This window comes from Neomonachus schauinslandi, chromosome 6, assembly GCF_002201575.2.
Source record: "Neomonachus schauinslandi chromosome 6, ASM220157v2, whole genome shotgun sequence".
NCBI lineage: Eukaryota > Metazoa > Chordata > Mammalia > Carnivora > Phocidae > Neomonachus > Neomonachus schauinslandi.
This window is the reverse complement of record NC_058408.1, coordinates 121,198,652-121,218,201: the sequence shown is the minus strand read 5'-3', so window position 1 is coordinate 121,218,201 and position 19,550 is coordinate 121,198,652. Positions and strand designations below refer to the sequence as shown.

Sequence of the window (19,550 nt, the reverse complement as noted above, 5' to 3'; positions counted from 1 at the left end):
TGTGAGGGCATGTCACTCTTCCCTCCTGCATTTTACTTTCACAACTGTTCCCATCCCATAACAAGAGTTTCATCCAATACGATTCAAGATTTGAATAGGAACTTACAAATCCATTTTCGGCAACGTATGTTGGCAACCCGCTAACAAGAGTCCAGTGGTCTGCAGGGGGTGTCCTTGAGGAAGATTAGAAGAAAGAGAATCATTGCCACACAGAGAAATGCAACGTGGGCAAAAACAAAAGGGCAACTCCTGCCGCCTCAGGACAGTACTCACGGGATCACTTTGATCTCTTCTTTTCCATGTAAAATGTAATCGATGATTTTGTAAAAGATGACTTCCTAAGAGGAAAGAGATTATGAGAACAATCTTATTTCCCAAAGAAAACACTTCTCATCAGCAGAACTGGTACTTTAAAGCTCATTTAATTGTACCTTATTTTCTAACCACATTGCTCTGCATAAGTACCACCTAATTACTCATGTCCTGATTACAAGCTTGCAATACATCTAGAAATACTAGTGGCTGTTTATCTACATGAACAAGCCTGTGGAGCTAAATTTTAAAAGTGGAATTTATCCAGACAGCTTTCAAAGGAATCTTGTTTTACTTTTAACTGATCCCTTTCTATTGTCCAGAAATATCTGGCTGATGACTGTAGTGGAACAAAGCATGTAATTTCTCAACCTCTGTCGATGTGTTCCCTTCCCCACTGTGCACTGAACACTTCCCACCTTCCAGCACTGGCTGATCGGAACAGGTGTCTCAGGAACAGGATTCAGCAGTTACTTCGTCAAAGCTGGGAGGGACTTGAGAACTAGTCTCTCTACTTCTTTGGGCAGATGAAGAACCTGAGGCCTGGACACGTTCCATCCCACTACCCTCGCTTTCCTGTGCGCTGGGAATACGGTGGTGAGACCTCATTCCTGCCCTCTGAAGCTTGCTGGCAAGGGGAAAGTAAATCCAATCTAACCCTTGCCTGGAGTTTCCAATCTAGCAGGTTTGAAGGAGGGCCTGGGCACAGGGTGCTCAAAAAGCTAGGCAGGGGGCTCTGATGTGTCCCTTCCTCTTGAGAATTACTGATTCACCAAGCCCAGCTATACAGAAAAGGAAACTGAGAAGTGGAACAATGAGTTTAGGCAAGGGCCACCCAGCTGGCTTGGGCAGAGCTGAGACTTGAACCTCAAACTCCTTGTCCAGTGCTCTTTCTTATCCACTGGTCTTGGCACCCTGTGCCATGCACACACATCACTGAGGAAGATGTTGGCACCTACTCTGCCATCGGGGGTCTTCGGACCTTTATAAGGCTCGACTTCTCCCAGCTTGATTGGCCATTCATCGTAGAATGCCTGAAAGCAATTATATTTAAATATTATTAAACGAACTGTTCCGTGACCTACTATATCTTCTGTGAGTTTCATGGCTTTGCGTATTTTATATTAATTTAGAATTCTGGAATTTTAGAGCTGAAAAAGACCTATAATTCCCAGCAATACTGCTTACAAACTTGAGGCTGTGAACAAGTCACTTAGCCTTTTTCATCTGTAAAACAGGGATAGTAATAGAATTTATACTATAGGGTGGTTGTGAGGATTAGATGAACAATACAGAGCACCTACCTTGATACATAGGTAAAGGGACTCAGTAGCTAGCAGCTTTTTATGGATAATTAAACTAAATCTAAGTAGGTTAAGAGATGTGGCCAAGGTCATGCAGAGTGGCCAACAGTGTGGGCTGCCTTACTCAACGTCTATTCTCCCCCTCTTCCTCTCTAACAGATCCCAATTTATTTAGGCATCAGGTAGTCATTTTCTCAGGGAAGATGGGCCTGCACAGCCCCTGAGTGGCCTATATATGGTGCCTGGGATTAGTTGGAGGGCAGGCACATGGCCAGTCCTAGATAGCAGAGAAGGGGGGAGAAGTCTGTGGAGGCGCTTCTGGGGAAGAGCACCCCTCGGATGAAAGGTAATGGAAATGACATTTGCAGGAGGTGCCTCCCAGTTTTGTCCTGTGTGTCACGCCTTGAGCTGCAACAGCTTTCTTGCCACCCCCAAGAGGAGACCTCTCCAACTTGCGGGTGGCAGAGACCTTGCTAGGGGAAAACAGCAAGCCACTGGGACCTTGATGACTATACTGAGCTCTGAATGAGCCAGTCTTAGAATTGCCCGATCTTGGGACTTCTTGTTAAATGAGATAACTGTCTTGCTATTACTTACTGGGTCTGATGTTCCTTGCTGCCAAAAGCACCCGAACCAATAAACTCAACCACCAAGTTCCAGAGCCAGGATTGAAGCCCAGCTCTCCTGACACCTGGTCCCATGTTTATCCACTTAGAACAGTTACTCTGAAAAAATAACTTCCATTCACACGGAGAATAAGCAATATAAATGATATAGTATTCATTACTTATGTTGAGCTAGGAGAGCTCCAACCGAATTAATGAAACAAGATGAGAAATGAACATTATATATATATATATATATATTGTGTGAATAGTAGCCATGTTTTAATGGATCACATTTCATGTGATGGGTGTTGTATAGATGATTTGAGGGGAGACAAAATGTATGGAGTGATGAGGACCTTCTCCTTGGTCATTTCCAGCAGTCCGATGGAGTACCGCTCACAATTCAGATATGTTCTAACTGTGTAGAGTGCTTTGTGAAACTGGCGCTCCACATCTGTGAGCTCTTCAAATACTTTGTTGGCCGACCACATGAGGATCTGGAAGGAGGAATTAAAAAGAAAACACTCAGAACAAAACACACAGTGAAGAGGTAGAGCATTAGCCAAAAGAAAGTAGGAGGGGTCTCCAATAAAAAGAACATGTATCACTGAACAATGCACTTTCATTTTTGAACTTGTGCATGTCTGAAACACTACTCAGATTCTCTGAGTGGGATGATTAGACCTGTGCAAGGGTGAGGGTCTCTGAAAGAGGTACGCCATGATTGGTCCCCATGTCAAAGGGCAAGTGACCTCACCTTGGAAGCAGAGACAGTCCCTGGGCAGAGGGTCCAGTATTGGTGATGCCCTGGCTCCTGCCATTCCCCCACTGGGGAGGAAGCCATATGCCTCTTTCCACACATCCTGAGCTACTCAGAGGTAACCTTATCTGGACAGTTGGATAGGAGGGGATGTTGGAAGCCCTTCATCCCCACCCCTCTCCCACCATTGTACAGATGAAGAAACTGACATCTAGAGAGTGGCCCAGACTGAGGTACCCTGATTACCAATGTTGTTCCTTATCCCTCTGACTCAAGGAGGCAACAGACTTCAGAAGAGTGATTGGTTCCTCAGATTAATAGCTTCGATATGTACCAGGAACTGTTAAGAGCTTTGTGTGGACGAATTCATATCATGATCATGTGATAGTCACAACAACCACATAGGGTAGGTACTAGAATTATCTCACAGAAGAAACCACGGCTAGCCAGGATAAAGACGAGGCAAGCCAGTTGTACATGCAGATGGAGGAGCAGAGAGGTAGAGGGGGAGGCAGGGGCAGACCATGACTATGACCATGAGAAGACAGCCAGGACTAAAGTCTGAGAATTGGCTCCATGTGCCTTAAACCCCCAAGAGCGATAGGAGGGGTCTGGGCTTGTTGCCTCTGGGTCCCTTTGTCAGAACAGGAAAGCATGGAGTGATGAAGGTCCCTTCCTAGTACCTGGCTTCTTCGGGATTCAACAGTGTACAGGTAGTTGGTATGATGAAGCTTTAGGATGACAGAAACAAAGGTGAGGTATCTGCAAAAGACCTACAGGAAGCAGAGAAAAACAAATTAGGTATGATATCTTTCCATTAAACAACAAATAAATTTCCTGAGCCTCCGGCTGGATGCCCAAGGTTAGCATTACCTCCTCATCCTGTTTGGAAAATTCAGATGCGTTTACTTTGTTAACTGCCATAACCACGGCAAGAACCTCTTTGCCCATCACGATCGGAGTTGCCAGCAGGTTCTTGGTGACATACCCAGTTTGTTTGTCCATGAAGTCAGAGAAATGGCTGTTCTGAAAGACACATTCACACGTTTGCCAAAGCAGCACAGAACCATGGACTGTAGGCCTAGGAATGGCAACAGACCATTCTCTCTAGTCCAAACCGTCTGGACAGATAACCAGGGCCCCAGCACAGCGGTCCCACCCACACCCCCATCCTACGATTGCACAGAGTGAACTCCCTGGTTTTAGGATGAGCAGCTCCCACCTGAGCTATGGCCTATCTAGGTGAGGCTGCGGTAGAGCTGGGAAAAAAGAGGTGATGTCACGGCCAAGAGGAAAGTGAGATGCTAAGAGGAAATGGGGTTACAATGGACAGAAGGTGTGCAGGGAAGTAGCGCATGGAGCTCTTCTTTCTAATTATGAGAGTAAAATGTATGTGAAACCAAGCAACTGGTACATCATAAGGAAAAAATTAATGACTCCTCAAACTCCTTCTAATCTCGCTTACTCGAGGGAACCAGTGTTAACAGCTTGGTATGTCTCCTTTTTTCCCCCTTATTTTTTAGAGATTGATCGATTGATTGGAGGGAGGGGGGGAGGGGCAGAGAGAGAGAGAGGCACGCAGACTCCTTGCTGAGCGGGGAGCCCAACACTAGGCTCCATCCCAGGACCCTGAGATCACGACCTGAGCCGAAACCAAGAGTAAGACGCTTCATGGACTGAGCCGCCCAGGTGCCCCGGTATGCCTTTCTCTAACTCTTGGACAAAAATATTTCTTTTTGATAAAGTTTTTTAATTCACACAATATTTGCATCATATAATGATACTTTATGGACTTCCGTCCAGACTCGTGCATATGGGTGTGAATTCAGCCTCTAGATTCTTGCACAATACTGCATAATGTGGGAGCCCCATGGTCTGCTCAACCATTCTCCACTGACTTAGTCTGCTTATAATTTTCCCCACTGAAAACAGTGCTGTACTAAACATTCTTGCTTTCATTTTTATGTGATGGATTCCCCGAAGTGGAAAGCTCTTTTGCTGGATTCACAGGTGTATGCAGTTTTTATTTACACAGATTACTTTTATAAAAGGTTGGAAATCTTACTTCCACTGGTCATGTGTGAGAGGACCCTCTCTTGCCAGCACAAAATGCTTCTCAGTTTTTAATGTTATACCAAGCTAACATCTTTCATACATGTTTTTTTCTCTCTCTCCCTCTCTCTCTCTGTGGGAGAGAGGAAGTGGATCTTTCCAGATACAAGCCTCATGCCGTAGATGTGAGAGATGATTCTAATATCCTAACCATGGAAAGGGCAGAGTGATGAGTGTGGCAAGGTCCCTAAATGGAAGAGCTTCAGAGGGCCAAGGACAGCGGTCCTTATTAGCTGTAAGCTAGAGGATTGCCTGCTCTAGATGGGTGTAGACACAGCCTTCCATGGTTCATACTATCTCATCTTTGAACTTGAGTCTCCTTCAGTTGGAACTAAACTTTCAGCCTGATTCTGAGACTCACTGGCCAAAGTTAATGGGGTTTTCCTTTCATAGGTTGTATTATTTATATTTCCTTGTGTTGATGGTGCTTCTGAGATTAGCACGAACCCCTGGAAGCTGGACTCTGTTCAGTTTCCAAAATTAAAAATGTGGGAGCCTGCAGTGCTACTTCTGGGCCAGAATCTCACCCAGGGAGCAGGGCTCCTTGGCCAATAGAACTCATAGCTCAGCTTGGAGCAGCAGACCTGGGCTGTGCCTCACAAACACCTGCAGACAAACTCACATTTGCAGACCTCCCAGCAGGCCCACTGAATCCTGACCACCTAGAGTAGCATCTGTCTTCCCCAGGAATCTGTACTCTTAGTGGGTGAATCACTCCTGTGGAGGATCCCTTAGGAGTGGTGAGATGCTAAGGGAGTCAGATGGAGCCCCTTATCCCAGATCTCTTTTCTACCTTTCCCAGCATGGACCCACACAAACCAACTATTTATTTAGGAGGCTGCATCACCTAATGTTGAAGAAGGCTCTGGCGTCAAGAGTTCCCCGGCTAAAACCAGACCCCAGTTCACCAGCTATGTGATCCATGCTACTTAGCCTTTGTGGAAATAAACGCTGATATTATGGACTGTTTAGAGTCCCGGCACATAGAATAATACAGTATGGGAAGAGCACTTAGAAAAGTGTCTGACACGTGGTAGGTGCTCAAGGATTACTGGGAAGAGACGCCTGGGAGTTTATTGGGCTTCCCTGGATGAGAAGTAGTTCTCTTTTGCAATGACCATTCTGCTTCTAGTTCTAGCTTTTATAACCAATCCCAATCACTGAAGAACCTAGATGCTCTCAGCCCATGTAGGCGTCCTATGCCCGGAAGCACGCGTTTGTCTGAGGGCCAGTCTCTGGCCATCCCCCCATCCCCCACCCCCCACCTTCAAGAGCCACATTTCTTTCCTAACCACCTGATCTGCCATTCTCTCTGCCTCAGGTAACATCTTCCCTGTTAGGCCAAGACGTCTTCAGACTTTGTTAGGTTCTTTCTCCTCATCCACTGCTTGCCCAAGGCAGCTCGCATTCCATTTTCCTCCTAATCTATTACCCATTATGGGTTGCGATCACCTTCATTTACACAGCAATCTTGGCCACTAAGTGAATAATCAAAATACCAGATCAGATGCACACACCATGAGATGGTCAGGCAGGCTAGTTTCTTTGCAAGCACACTTCACTCGGCAGCTTCAAAGTTTTATGCTCTTTTATTCTAGATTCTAAACACAAGGAAATATTCCTAAGTTCATTTGGCTGTTTTGAGAAAATGACATACATTTCAAAATGTAATGCTTGCTTATTATATTTGAAAGCCCTACATAAAACCATCCGTCAGATGACAGGGCAGGTGAGGTGAGGCTTTCTGCTTCACTAGCTCGAACAATCCCTAGTGAAGTTTGCTTGAGTAATTCCTATAGTTCTCGGATTCACAAACTCCCCTGGGTAGACCTTCGAAGAAGCCACGGAAGGCATCTGGGGAACACTGTGTACAGCAGCAGATGGACCGGGCCCCTCATCTGATCTCAGCGTTGTTAAACTCTGATTAAGTGCCATTATCCCTTGAGACCAGGAGTCAGAAAGAGAGAAGGGAAGGAAGAGAGGAGAGAGGAACAGGAGTTAGAGGCACTCTGTTAATTATTGAAAACTTAGGATTTCTCCCATGGCTTTCTTTTAAACCACAGTCAGAACGAGAACCACCTATAGAGTTAATCAGTTTTCCCAATAGAAAGAGAAATAACCTGAGGAGGATATCTCTCCGTTTCCTGTTATTAAAAGTTTCCCTGTCTTTAACCTGTTTTAAAAAGAGGCGATAATCAGCAACCCTTTTTTTGGCTTCCTACACCCAGCCCCCAAACGCCCCTTGGCATAAATATAATAATAGTTGTCATTTATTGAGCACCTACTAGGAGTCAGGCACTTTATGTTCATTTAATCTGTATATTGGTTTGCCTCCACATCTCAGGTGCAGAAATGCAATCTGTCACATAGTTACCTAGCTAGTCTCAAACCCGCATCTGCGCCGAGGTCTCTCTGACGCCAGAGGTCTCACCCTACACCTTAGCTTCCCGGCTATCACCTTCATGGACCCCCAAGGTCGGGGCCATCCGGCTCTACCTCTTTGTCTAGGTCTGAGAACTCCTTCCCTCACCTGTGCCCACAATGCCAACCAGGGAGAAGCCACGTGTGGTCAGTAGCGTGGTAAAAGAGGGAGGCCTCAGAAGACCCAAGTTATGGTCCCAGACCTGCCACATCCTGCCTGATTGACCTTGACAAGATTCTTCCACATACAGGATGGACATAAAAATATGCTCCCTCCTTCCTCACAGGGTCTTTGCCAGAATCAAATGAGATTAAGAATGTGAAAATGCCTTAGAAATTGTCAAATACAATGAGAAGTTGAGAATTAGAAATGTCATTCAAACATTGGTTTCCATCTTCTTTCTTTTTGCAGATTTTACCATAGCGATTCAAGTCTGGCAAATTGCAGGGAAGTGGGGGTAGGTGGAGGGTGGAAAGAGTGCTGGACACAGAGTGAGGACACCCCCTCTAGTCCAGCCCTTCTCACTCACTGACCATACCATGGACTCTAGGATAGATGTAGCCCCTGTGACCTCAGCTTCCTGTCTGCCCAAGGGAAGAGTCAGCTCAAGACTTCCAGAGCCCCTGCCACTGAGGATCCCCTGGTTGCTCTGAAATCCAGTTTTTCCTCCTGCATCTGCTCACCCAACACACCAGTGTTTTTCAATATTGACTGCATTTTAGAATCACCTGGGGAGCTTTTTAAAAATACTATTGCCTGCATCCCAACCCCTGAAAGTCTGGTGTATTGGTCTATTGAGTCTTGGACGGTATTTTTTTTGAAGCTCCAGATTCGATTTTAATGTACCTTTGGAGTTGAAAAGCACCACTCTTCTCTTCCTAAGAGAAAAATGCTTAGAAGCAGTAGAAATGGAAAGCAAATGAGGCCCTGTCTCTCCTCTGAGCTGAGGAGGGTGTCTGTCTTCAACTTCTACTTCTCTGTCCTGCCCAGAAGAGCCAGGAGTCCTTAGGAAAAAAGACAAGGGGAAAACATGCCCTCCCCCGCCCACCTCCATTTACTGCCCTGTCCACGCAGTGACGCTCACCATGGACAGCAACACACCAAGGCCACCCGCTCTTTCCAGCCGCCTCTATCATTCTCTTCTCAAAATGCCAACTGGGCTTATTGATACTGCATTACAACAGAAACCATTTTACCCATCTCTTTAAACAATTTTTTTTTTTTTCAGAAAAAAACTTGCATGTCCCTTTCTTAAGTTTGAAGTCCTAGTAATTTTGCAGATGTCCTCGGTTGGCGACTGGCAAGAAGCATACTCCCGTGAGAAAATCTCAGGCTGTGCGGGCCTAGCATCCTAATTGGAGTCTGGAGAATTTTGCCTAAAGGGGACAAATCCGTCTAGTCACGGGAGCTGTGACAGTCAGCGTCAGAAGATCCCTGAAACTAGCTTGAGCTCCCTGAGGGCAGGGATCAGAAAGGGACTGAGGACTCTGTGGTGGCGGATAGCAACCCTTGCACCGGAGGGTTGTGCTGGGCTTGTTTGCAGAGGGTTGCTAATGTTTGACAACTTCTGTGCCTTCTGGATCCGTGCGGCCTTCGTCCTGTAATCAGCTTCAGGAGGCACGTAGGGGATTAGCCGCCTGCCACCAGCTGCCCCCGTCCACAAGCGGCCAGCAAACCTCAGCACAGAAGCGGGAAGCATTTCAGGGACACTCCCCATCAACCCCGTTCCATCATAAGCCACTGCTCCCCTTCAGTTAACAGCAAAATCATAGTCGCAGGACAGGCGTGTAGAAAAAAAGCGGGAGAAACCCCAGGCTGGTACCTGTGGTTACTGATGAGCGGAGCAATTATGAGTGATTTACATTTCCTCCTTGTTTGTTCGTATTTAAAAATTTTTTTTTTAACGAACAAGCATTGTGGTGGTAAGAAGAGTGATTTTTTTGTTGTTTTTAAAAGCGCATAACAACACCTTGTGTTTGCTCGGTATGCTGTTCATCTCAGGAGCATACTGCGTGATTGGAGTTGACTCTCGCTAGAGCTGACTTATGGGGGGTTAGGATGGTCGATTGCACTTATCAGCCAAATTTACATTTTTCACAATCCAAATGTGAACATCTGAACTTTCAAATGGTATTATTTGTTCTTTCTGCACATTTGGTCTGTAAGTGAAAGAATCCATTTATGAGCCAGGCCGTCCCAGAGAACTGAGTGACCTCAAAGGGTTGTGAGTGAAAAAACAAAACAAAACAAAAAAACCCCAAAACAAACAAAAATAAGGGTTGTGAGTGAGAGGTGTGGGGAGCAGCTCACGAGTCTCAGCATCAGGCATCTTGCTGATCTCACCAGTGTGGGCCGCTTTGCCATGCTGTTCAGAAGGAAAGTTCCCAGAGCAGGGAGGATATGTAAAGAGCAGGTGTGGGATGCACCCGGCCCAGCTAAGTTTGCCCGATAAGATGCCAAACATTATAAGGGACACCCACTAAAAACGTACTCATTGTTTATCTCAAATCCAACTTGAACTGAGCATCTTATATTTTTATTTGCTAAATCGGGCAACCCTCGGCCCAGGGGATCCTCTCCCCGCTGTTCCTACTCCTCAGGTTATAGCCACACCAATGCCGCAGCCTGGCCCCTGGCTCCCAGCTCTCCCCACCGGCACTTCCACGACCCTGCCAAGACATCCAGTCGGCCTCACTGTCATCAAACCACCTACCTTCTGTACATCTGGGACATTAACGGCTTTCTTCGTGTGAGCAACCCAACCCACTATCCCGATGTCCAATGGAAACACAACTTCTTTGTCGGGTACCACCAGACTGTCCTCAAACCTGGAGGTGGGGGTGATGTCGAGCAGCCAGGAGGCCACCTCGGGCGTGCCGTTGCGGGCCCGGCAGGCAAAGAGGCTGCAGCGGTCAGCCTGCAGCAGCCAGGCCACCTTCTGCAGGGCCCGGTGCACCGTGGGCTCGGCGCTGGCCGCCTCCTCGTGCACGACCAGCAGCAGCTCGGCGCCCATGGCCCACTCCTCAGCCGGCGACAGCGGCCCAGTGGGCCCCGGGGCTTCCCCCAGACTCTTGGCGAAGTACTCCTTGGCAAACTGAGGGTGGTCCTCCAGGTACTTCACCACCGCCTCTTGGTTGATCTCACCCATGGTGCGGCTTGCTCTGCTGTTCTGGTTCAGAAAGTGAGACCCTCAGAGCACCACCTCGGATGGTGGGCCCAGAAGGAACTACATCCTGGTCAAAGTCACTGAGAAAACCCTACATGGCACCTCACAGGATCCCCCAAAGATGGAGCAGAATAGTTGCTTAGCAGAGCTTTCAAAAAAAATAAATAAATAACCCCAAACTGCCGGTCACTCTTGGGCTGTGACAGAAGGTCTGGCTTAGAGTAGGATTCAGGGAGCACAGGATTAAAGAGTTCTTCAGGACATGCAATCCCTAAGCATTCTTAGCTCATAAGTCCTCAGAGAATCCTCAGAACATCTTAGATCAGCCAGGCAAGCGGCAAGTCGAGGTGACTATTCCAGAAAAATCATTGGACATGGGCTGCTGTCCACAGCAAGGAGAATCATCGATGTATCCATTAATGATAGGACATTAAAATCACACTGACTCATTTTTTTTCATGATAGCTATATGAAGTGAAACTATTAGACCTTGGAAGTGTCTGCTTATTTATATAGCAACTTTAATTAGCATTTGGGGGAGATGGAAGGGTTTAGCATCAATGCAACATAAAATGGAATATTAATCTTTCCTTCTCTTAAAAGTCCTATGATCATCCAAGTTGCCTGGCCTACTTTTTCTAAAACCTTCGCCTCTCAATTCCCCTCATTTAAAAGCTTGACCCTGGGAGTGTTTTAAAGGAACAAACCTTAATCTTGTTCTAGAAAGGTGAACATGGCAAAACATTTGCCCATGATCCAAGCCTAATGAAGCCACAATGTAAACAATAATCCTTGTCAAAAGACATGATTATAAAAGGTAGCCCATGTACTTGCTAACTGGGTCTTCCTGTCACTCGTATTAGTTTGGATTTTGTTTTGAATAGTAATGGCCAGCCCCATGCATTTTTGCTCCAAGATACAGTCTGTTAAATCTAGTGGCTAAAATCTGTCTTGTCTGTTGCTAGGATCTCTAACGTCTCGGGGGGGGTTAGGCGTGGAAAAACACTTACCGCTACTTAGTTGTGTTTAATGTTTAGTTTATTAAGCTTTTACATCGATTAAGCACACTTTCCCAAATATTTAAACACTATTATACAACTAATAGGTCACACAGCACATTTCATGAACCAATTTCCTTGAATATTTAAATGCTGATTTCAAACTTTGTCAAGGTCTTCTAGCATTTCAAGAAAACTGCAAACTTTGTGGCAGATTCTCCTGAATGAACACACACATTACAGGGACTCTAAAAGTTAGTCTTAGACCCACATTTAAGTCCACTTCAAAGACAGCAATGCTGTGGGTTTCATTTACTTTGCTAAACTTATCTTGATAGAGTGATAATAGTCTTATCGGAAAAGAAAAAGACATCTGCTGAGGTTGTAGGTTCTAGGTCAGCAAATGAGAGGTTCTTGGTCAGAACATGGTTTTCCCGGGCGCCTGGGTGGCTCAGATGGTTAAGCGTCTGCCTTCGGCTCAGGTCATGATCCCAGGGTCCTGGGATTGAGTCCCACATCGGGCTCCCTGCTCAGCGGGGAGCCTGCTTCTCCCTCTGCTTCTCTCTCTCTGTCTCTCATGAATAAATAAATAAAATCTTAAAAAAAAAAAAAAAAAAAAGAACATGGTTTTCCCAGGGGAACTGAACTCAAACTGGCATTTCTTATGTGGCTTCTTACAGCTGAGTTCACTTACCACCTCAAGAGCCCTGCCAAACACATATCTTTTCTTGTGCCTTCCTCTGTCACACTCAGTGTAGTCTCAAGAGGGTCCTCTTCAGAGTACTATTAACTGCATAACGCCGTCCTATTAGCATCTCGTTATAACTAGAATAATGCAGAGATTTATCTCCTAAGAGGAAGGAGTTGAGTCAGCCCAGTCACCCCTCCCAGGGGACCATCACATTCTAACACAGTTTGGGACACTTTCTACTCAGTTATTTTGTGTGACCATGGCACAGCTCCAAGTTCTACCAAAAGTATGTTGTGTGCTCACAATTCCCCAATTCCATGCTTTCCTCATACGCAAAGAGAGAAAAAACACGTATCTGTGTTCCATATGCAGATATCTACTTAATAGGAAAAACAAAATAACCATAGATGTTAACATTCCTCTACTTATAGAAATGAAAATTAATATAAAAATGAAATATAGCCCACTATTGTCACCATTCTTTTGTTTTTATAACTATTTCTAGATTCGTGATTTGCTCATTCTTTGAACACATGCCTATTGATTGTCCATTATAAACAAGCTGCCATATTAGCTTCTGTGGTAGAGACTTCATGTTCCCCCTCATCTGATTCTCTTCTCCTCCTAGTTATATGGGAAGATCCTTCTTTTCTGCCCTCCTCCCCCAGTAAGATCATGTGACGAACTTTGCCTCTGGGTTGTGGTGATAAATGTCTCTTCCAGGTAAGAACGATTCATTGCCAGCATAAGAACCTGGGCTCTCCATTCTCCCCGCTGCCACATCAGTTCCAGATGGAGGGGTCTTCAGATTCGGAGTGAGGATGTCCTGGAACAGAGCCCCCTGCTGACTTGGGATGGACATGTAGCATAAGGGAGAAAGAAACTTCTTGTTTTTAGCCTCTCAGAGACGAGGGTTGTCTATTACCGCAGTACAACGGAGTCAATCCTGACTGTGACACTTGTACTCCGGGGTTGCAGGGGATGAGTAAGTCTTGGTTCCGGTTTCACAAGCACTTGTGGTGGAGAAGGGAGATGAGAGCAATACATAAAGAGCCATGAAGCGAGGTACAGAATATGATAAATGCCAGAAGTGAGGTATATACCCAGGGGTATGAGAGTTCAGAAAAGGGATCATATCTAGAATGGGTAGAGATGGGGGGTTGGGAATCGAGTGTGTTCCAGGTGGTAGGAACAGCAGAAGCAATAACATGGGGTGTAGAGTAACAGGGGGAAGAGTGAGAGATGAATCTGAAAAATCTGAGTTGGGCTCAGATTACAGGAGCCTCAGAAGCTAGGCTGAGGATGGACCCTGGAAAGTTTTGGGGGCAGGAAGAAAACATTATAAGGGTCCTTTCCTACAACCTTAATCTGGTAGTGCTTAGAAGGATGAATTGGAGACAAGAAATACTGGACATAGGGATAAGATTAAGAGGCTATATTGCATTTGGTTCATTATCAAATACCCTAAAAATGTGTATAGGCTTTGACCCTGAAATTCTGCTTTTATGAATTTATCTTGCAGAAATATAAGACTGTATGTGATTAATGCGGTTACCAGGGTGTTCATCAAAAGTACAACTATAAAACTGAAAGATTAGACATAACCTAGATTTTCAACAATAGGAGGTTGAGTAAATAAATAGCATTATATCCACAGAATAGAAAACTACATTTATTAATAATCCTACTGTTAAGGTCTATTTATTTATATGAAGAAATATTTATGATACGCAATAAATTGTAAGATAGTTTTGCAATACGATTCCACATATATACACACACATGAAGGTGTATGTACATACATGGTAACAGTGATTATTCCAAAGTGATGGGATTCAACACACTAATCTTTTTCTTCTTTTTTGCTTATCTGGTTTTTTTCAAGTATCTACAACGAACGTATATAATTTATGTAATAAATTCATGCATTCATAAACAAAGGTTTTAAAGGTTATTTTCATAGGCTACGGGTGAGGTTGCTTGGGAACGAAAAAGGAAGGGACAAATGTGAGATCCAGTTCTAGGCAACAATTGACAGAAGTAGGCAATTGATCAGTTAGAAAAAGCAAGCAAGACAGAGGGATCGCTGGTGGCTACTTTGCCTACGGCATGACATTTTATAAAGACAGATCATTTTTAAAGGGAAATATTGGAAGTCTGCCTTGTTGCACGCACACAAATCTCTCTCTCCTTCTCTTGTCTTTGACTGAGTCCCCTTGTCTCCACTGCCCTTCCTCCTGGGGGCTGGTCCTTGCAGAGTCTCTGGCTCACGAGAGTGAGCTCACAAGATCTTTGTGTCTCTTACTGGCTTGTCAGTCCGGGGCACTGAAAAAAAACAAGTGTAAGAAAAGAACAATATATATATTTTTAAATTTTCAAACAGACCACTTAGAATGAATATCTGATACTACACAATATGTGTTGACTTTGTTGAACTTCACTGTTTAATTTTTATGTCAGCATTTCTAAGATTTTACAGACATTGATTATCATTTATTTAGATAAAACATCTCTGAAACAATAACCAGGTCAATGTGAAAACTCAGAATATTTTTAGAAATATAAGCCATAGGTATTGATAATAAAAAAATGACCATAAGAATAGCTAACATTATAATATATAATCTGTGCCAGGTACTCTTCTAAGACCCTTACATATATTATCTCATTTAATTCTTACAGTAACCCAATGAGGTAGGTACTCTTATTGTTTGTATTTTACAGGTGAGAAATTGAAGCACGGAGAAATTAAGTAACTAGCTCAAGATCACACAGCTAGTAAGTGATAGCGACCTACCCCCAAAACTGCCGGTTTAAATAGGATTAGATTAAAAAGGGTACCCATGAGGTGCACAAGACATCGTACTAGCTGCTCTAGGAGAATATACAAAGACATTTCCTTTAAGAATTTAATATATATATATCAGAAAAAATATATATATCAGAAAATGTTATTAAACACCAATTAAAAAAAATCTAAATAAAAATTCCAGGAACTCTTTTTAAAAGCCTACAGAGGGGCGCCTGGGGGGCACAGTCAGTTGGGTGTCCCACTCTTGGTTTCAGCTCAGGTCATGATCTCAGGGTCATGAGATTGAGCCCTGCGTCGGGCTCTAGGTTCTGGGCTCTAGGCTCTGGGCTCTATGCTCAGCACGGAGTCTGCTTGGGTTTCTCTCTCCCTCTCCCCCTTCCCCCTGCACGCTCTCTCTCTCTCTCTCAAAGAAATAAATCTTTTTTTAAAAGCCTACAGATGTACCAAAGAATGGTTTCATTTCCTTAAACTTTCTGCTTAACAAATTTACATTTTTCAATAGTCTACTAATAAACACATGTAACGCCTAATTCTATCATTGCTAACATTTTCCACGGCAGTTAACCACTTCTACAGGAAGCAATGCTTATAACCCAACCACATGAACCTGAGGTTGAAGCACCAACCAAATCTAACAATGTCCTGGATTAACCGAGTGCACTCCAGATCATTATACTGAATTCACTCTTCGGCTCCACTTTAGCCAGATTCTCTGTTCCCCATTACTCATCACCAAAAGGCACCCCCTAAAGTTAGGGATTTCAGGCACATCCCAGCAGTCAAGTGCAAATGGGCTCTTTCACCTTGCACATCTGCTCACAGGAATCTCTGCGCACACCTAATTGTTGGGTGTGACCCGGTGTCTCAGAAATAACTCGGTGGGATCCATGTGATTTTCCCCTAAATTAAGGACACTGACCGGTGGCTTTGTGATCACTGAAAGAAACCTTATTGAAAAAATTAGTTTGACTCTTTGTACCTGAAAAAGCTGGCCGAATAATCTTTTCATTTTCCCACCATTTATTTTGGCATTTTTAAATGTAGTCAGAAGATGAATGCTACCCCATTTCCTTGTTTTTCATTTTCCTTGGCCTCTCTGTCAGGATGTGGATGTAAATGTCTAGTTTGCACAAAATGGAGCTGGTTTGAAATGCTTCATTTTTATGAGGGCAAGGACATAAAGTTCTTGCCTTAGCCCTTCTTTCAATGAGGGTAACACATCTTTCCCTATTTCCCAGGAGCCAGTGACTCGCTTGTTGCTGAGTTCGTTCAGGCTGCACCAGCTTCTGTTACAGGTGGCCCCCTCAAAAACGCAGCAGCTTAATCCAATGGAAGTTTATTTTTCATTCACAGAAAGTTAGTCACTGGTGGGGTCCCAGGTTGATGGAGGCTCCACCAGCCGGCAGATGAGAGAAGAGGGACAGGCAGCTTTTGCAAGTCCTGCCTGGGAGTGACACACAGCACTTCTGTCCACATTCCATCCACCAGACTTAGGCATGGGGCTTTACAGAGCTACGGGAAGTGAGGAGGTGCCCTCCGGCAGAAAAATCTCTTCCCAACAACTCTACACCATGGAAGAGGAATGCAGACTTTTTGGTGGAAGACTAGCTAGCCACCTCTGCCCCAAGTGCTAAATCCTGAGAAATTACCTATTTTTAAAGATATTTTATTTATTCATTTGAGAGACAGTGAGCAAGAGAGACAGCATGAGCAGAGGGAGAGCCAGAGAGAAAGAGAGAAACAGGGAGCCAAACGTGGGGCTCAAGCCCAGGACCCCGGGATCATGACCTGAGCTGAAGGCAGATGCATAACCAACTGAACTACCCAGGCGCCCCCCGAGAAATTATATTTTAGAAACAATGACCTCTGACCAAATCTTTTTAAATAAATATTTTTGGAAGTTTACCTAATGTGATGAATTTCAGTAAGACAAAATAAGTCAATATCTATTAGTTGAGCACCTAGTAAGTCTCAATAAATCTCATGGAAAAGTTTGGAGGAGGGACAGATAACAAGATGAATGAATCACGGTCTGTTCATGAAATATGTCAGAAAATGAACTTTTGTGTATATTATATACAATTACAATTACATCCATTAAGATGCCATTTAAAACAATCTCATTGCTAGAAAGAGAAAAATGTTTGCAACGAGAATATTTGTTTTGTTTTCTGATTAAACAGTTACACTGTAGGAAAATTTGGAAATTACAAAAAGTAAAAATCAAATGTCCTTAATTCTATCACATGGAGGTAATCACTGAACATTTTTTTTTCCTGTTTATATTACATATATACATGCATATTCGAAAAATTATTTTATGAGGAAAAATTCCAAAGCACTGACGTTAAAAACATCAGTTGACCTGCATTCACCTATTTGTAATCATGAAGAAATTCGAGAGAGAATGCCAAAATAAACTTTTTCTTTACTGGTATCTGGGACACCAAGGTTCATGATTTATCATTAAAGAGAGAAGGAGAGGGGCACCTGGGTGGCTCAGTCGTTAAGTGTCTGCCTTCAGCCCAGGTCATGATCCCAGCATCCTGGGATCAAGTCCCACATTGGGCTCCCTGTTCATCGGGGAGTCTGCTTCTCTCTCTCCCTCTGCCTACTTGTGATCTCTCTCTGTGTCAAATAAATAAATAAAATCTTTTTAAAAAGAGAGAGAGAGAGAAGGAGAAACAGTTGCAGCCCCTCTTAGGCATCTAACACATAAAGGAAAAAACATGTTGTTGCAAAAACAATCAACATAATGATGCACTGAAAGTCCCTCCATTCAGTCAACATTTATGTAGCATGTGCAAGGACCACCAGAATACGTTCTAGAAGAAACAGATGAAAGGGAGGGGGCTATTGGGAGAACTTTTCTGGCAGCAATAACTGTCCAAAGGCAATTAGGCTCAGCCAGGAGCTCTCCGTCCATCACTGGACGTGTTGGAGAAGAAGCTGGAAGACCTTCTGGACTCTGGAATGTCGAGGAGAGGATGCAAGCACTGGACAGGAGAAAGATGCCCTATGGTCATTTCCCACCTAGGGTGCATGGACGCTACCACTGTGCATCCCCACACATGGTCCCTGCAGGAGCAGCTCTTATAGGAGCTATTTGGGATTACACATCCTGGGATAAAACTGGCCTCACCAGTTAGCTGGTTGGCCAGAAACAGGGCTATCCTAGCTCTGGGGCAGGAAGGAGTTAAATGCGTCATCCCTGGCACTCCCGAGACCCCCTAAAGACTCAACTGGGAAGCAGGAAGGGAGGGAAAGGTGGCAAGTGGAAGCAGAGAACCAGGCAGGTAGATGTCCAAAGAGTTATAGGAAGGTGCCTATTTCTTTGCCAAATTACTAATTGTCATTCAGTCAAAAGCTGCATCTTGTGACTTTGATCAATTAGAGGAACTGTAACTCTGAATGACATGGTCAGTAAATTGTGCCATCACGTAGGCAAAATAACATAACTCGTCACAGCGTTTTGACTCAACTGACCATTGACTATAGAATTTTGTTCACCTCCCCACTCTTGTCCGCTCCTCAGGTGAACGCACCTTAGCTGTTTGGAAAACAAAACTCCACTGTGGCTTTGCAAACACATTGCGTTATAAACAATTGATAGAGGCGCTTCCAAGTGGTTTGAGCGAAGTGCCACAGAGTAAACAGGCGACCACCAAGGTTGCTAAAGTTATTTCCTGCCCTGACCAGGGTTCATTTCTGGAGAATATTTAACAGGGAGGGTTTTAATGCTTCTAAAGATGTTGAAACTAAAGAACAAATATTGACCCAGAAGGTACCACAACTCTCCTGAAAGAGAGTAAAATAAATCCTTTATAAAATGAAAAACTACTTGGCCGAAATATCCCCCCCCCAGCCCCGCGCTGCACAACTGGCCCTCGAAGGCAGAGAGGCCAACCTGGCAGGGCCGGGGCGCGGGAGCTAAGGCACCGGCCAGCATCGCGCGTCCTCTCTCTGGGAGGGCGCGGTCCTCCCGCCCGGCCGACTCGCGCCTCCGGCCAGAGCAGCCGCCCCCCCCCTCCCCCCCCCCCCCCGCCCCGAGGCCACCCCAGGCTGCAGCTGGCGGCCGCTGGCACGAGTGCCGGGGGACCAGGCCAGGGCTTGTTCCCGCGGCTCGGCGCCGTGGGGAGCTGGGCTCGGCCGAGGCGGCCCTGGACGTGCGGCTCCCGCCCAAGGGGACCCTCCCTGCGCCCGGGCGGCGGTGAGTCAGGGCGCGTTATGCAAGTGCTGGCCGGCCGGCCCGGCGCCTCCCCTCGGTCTTTCACCCCCGCCGTTACGAAAGCGCGACCCCCTCCCGCCCCGGCTATAAAGCGGCCGGGCAGCCCCAGCGGCTTGCTCGCTTCCCTGGCTCCACGC

At 45.1% G+C, this 19,550-nt stretch overlaps 1 protein-coding gene across 1 annotated transcript in view; it reads right to left on the bottom strand.

Moving 5' to 3' along the window:
- The window catches only part of PDE6C (phosphodiesterase 6C), a 48,345-nt gene extending 37,679 nt beyond the window's left edge, over positions 1 to 10,666 (bottom strand). Inside the window, exons 1-7 of the mRNA XM_021699800.2 lie at positions 10,232 to 10,666; positions 3,858 to 4,010; positions 3,668 to 3,757; positions 2,581 to 2,721; positions 1,272 to 1,346; positions 274 to 338; positions 107 to 173 (exon numbers count right to left, since the gene is read on the bottom strand). Of these exons, the coding sequence (XP_021555475.1) occupies positions 107 to 173; positions 274 to 338; positions 1,272 to 1,346; positions 2,581 to 2,721; positions 3,668 to 3,757; positions 3,858 to 4,010; positions 10,232 to 10,666 (1,026 nt within the window). The remainder of the gene's footprint in view (positions 1 to 106; positions 174 to 273; positions 339 to 1,271; positions 1,347 to 2,580; positions 2,722 to 3,667; positions 3,758 to 3,857; positions 4,011 to 10,231) is intronic.
- Positions 10,667 to 19,550: the final 8,884 nt, after the last annotated feature.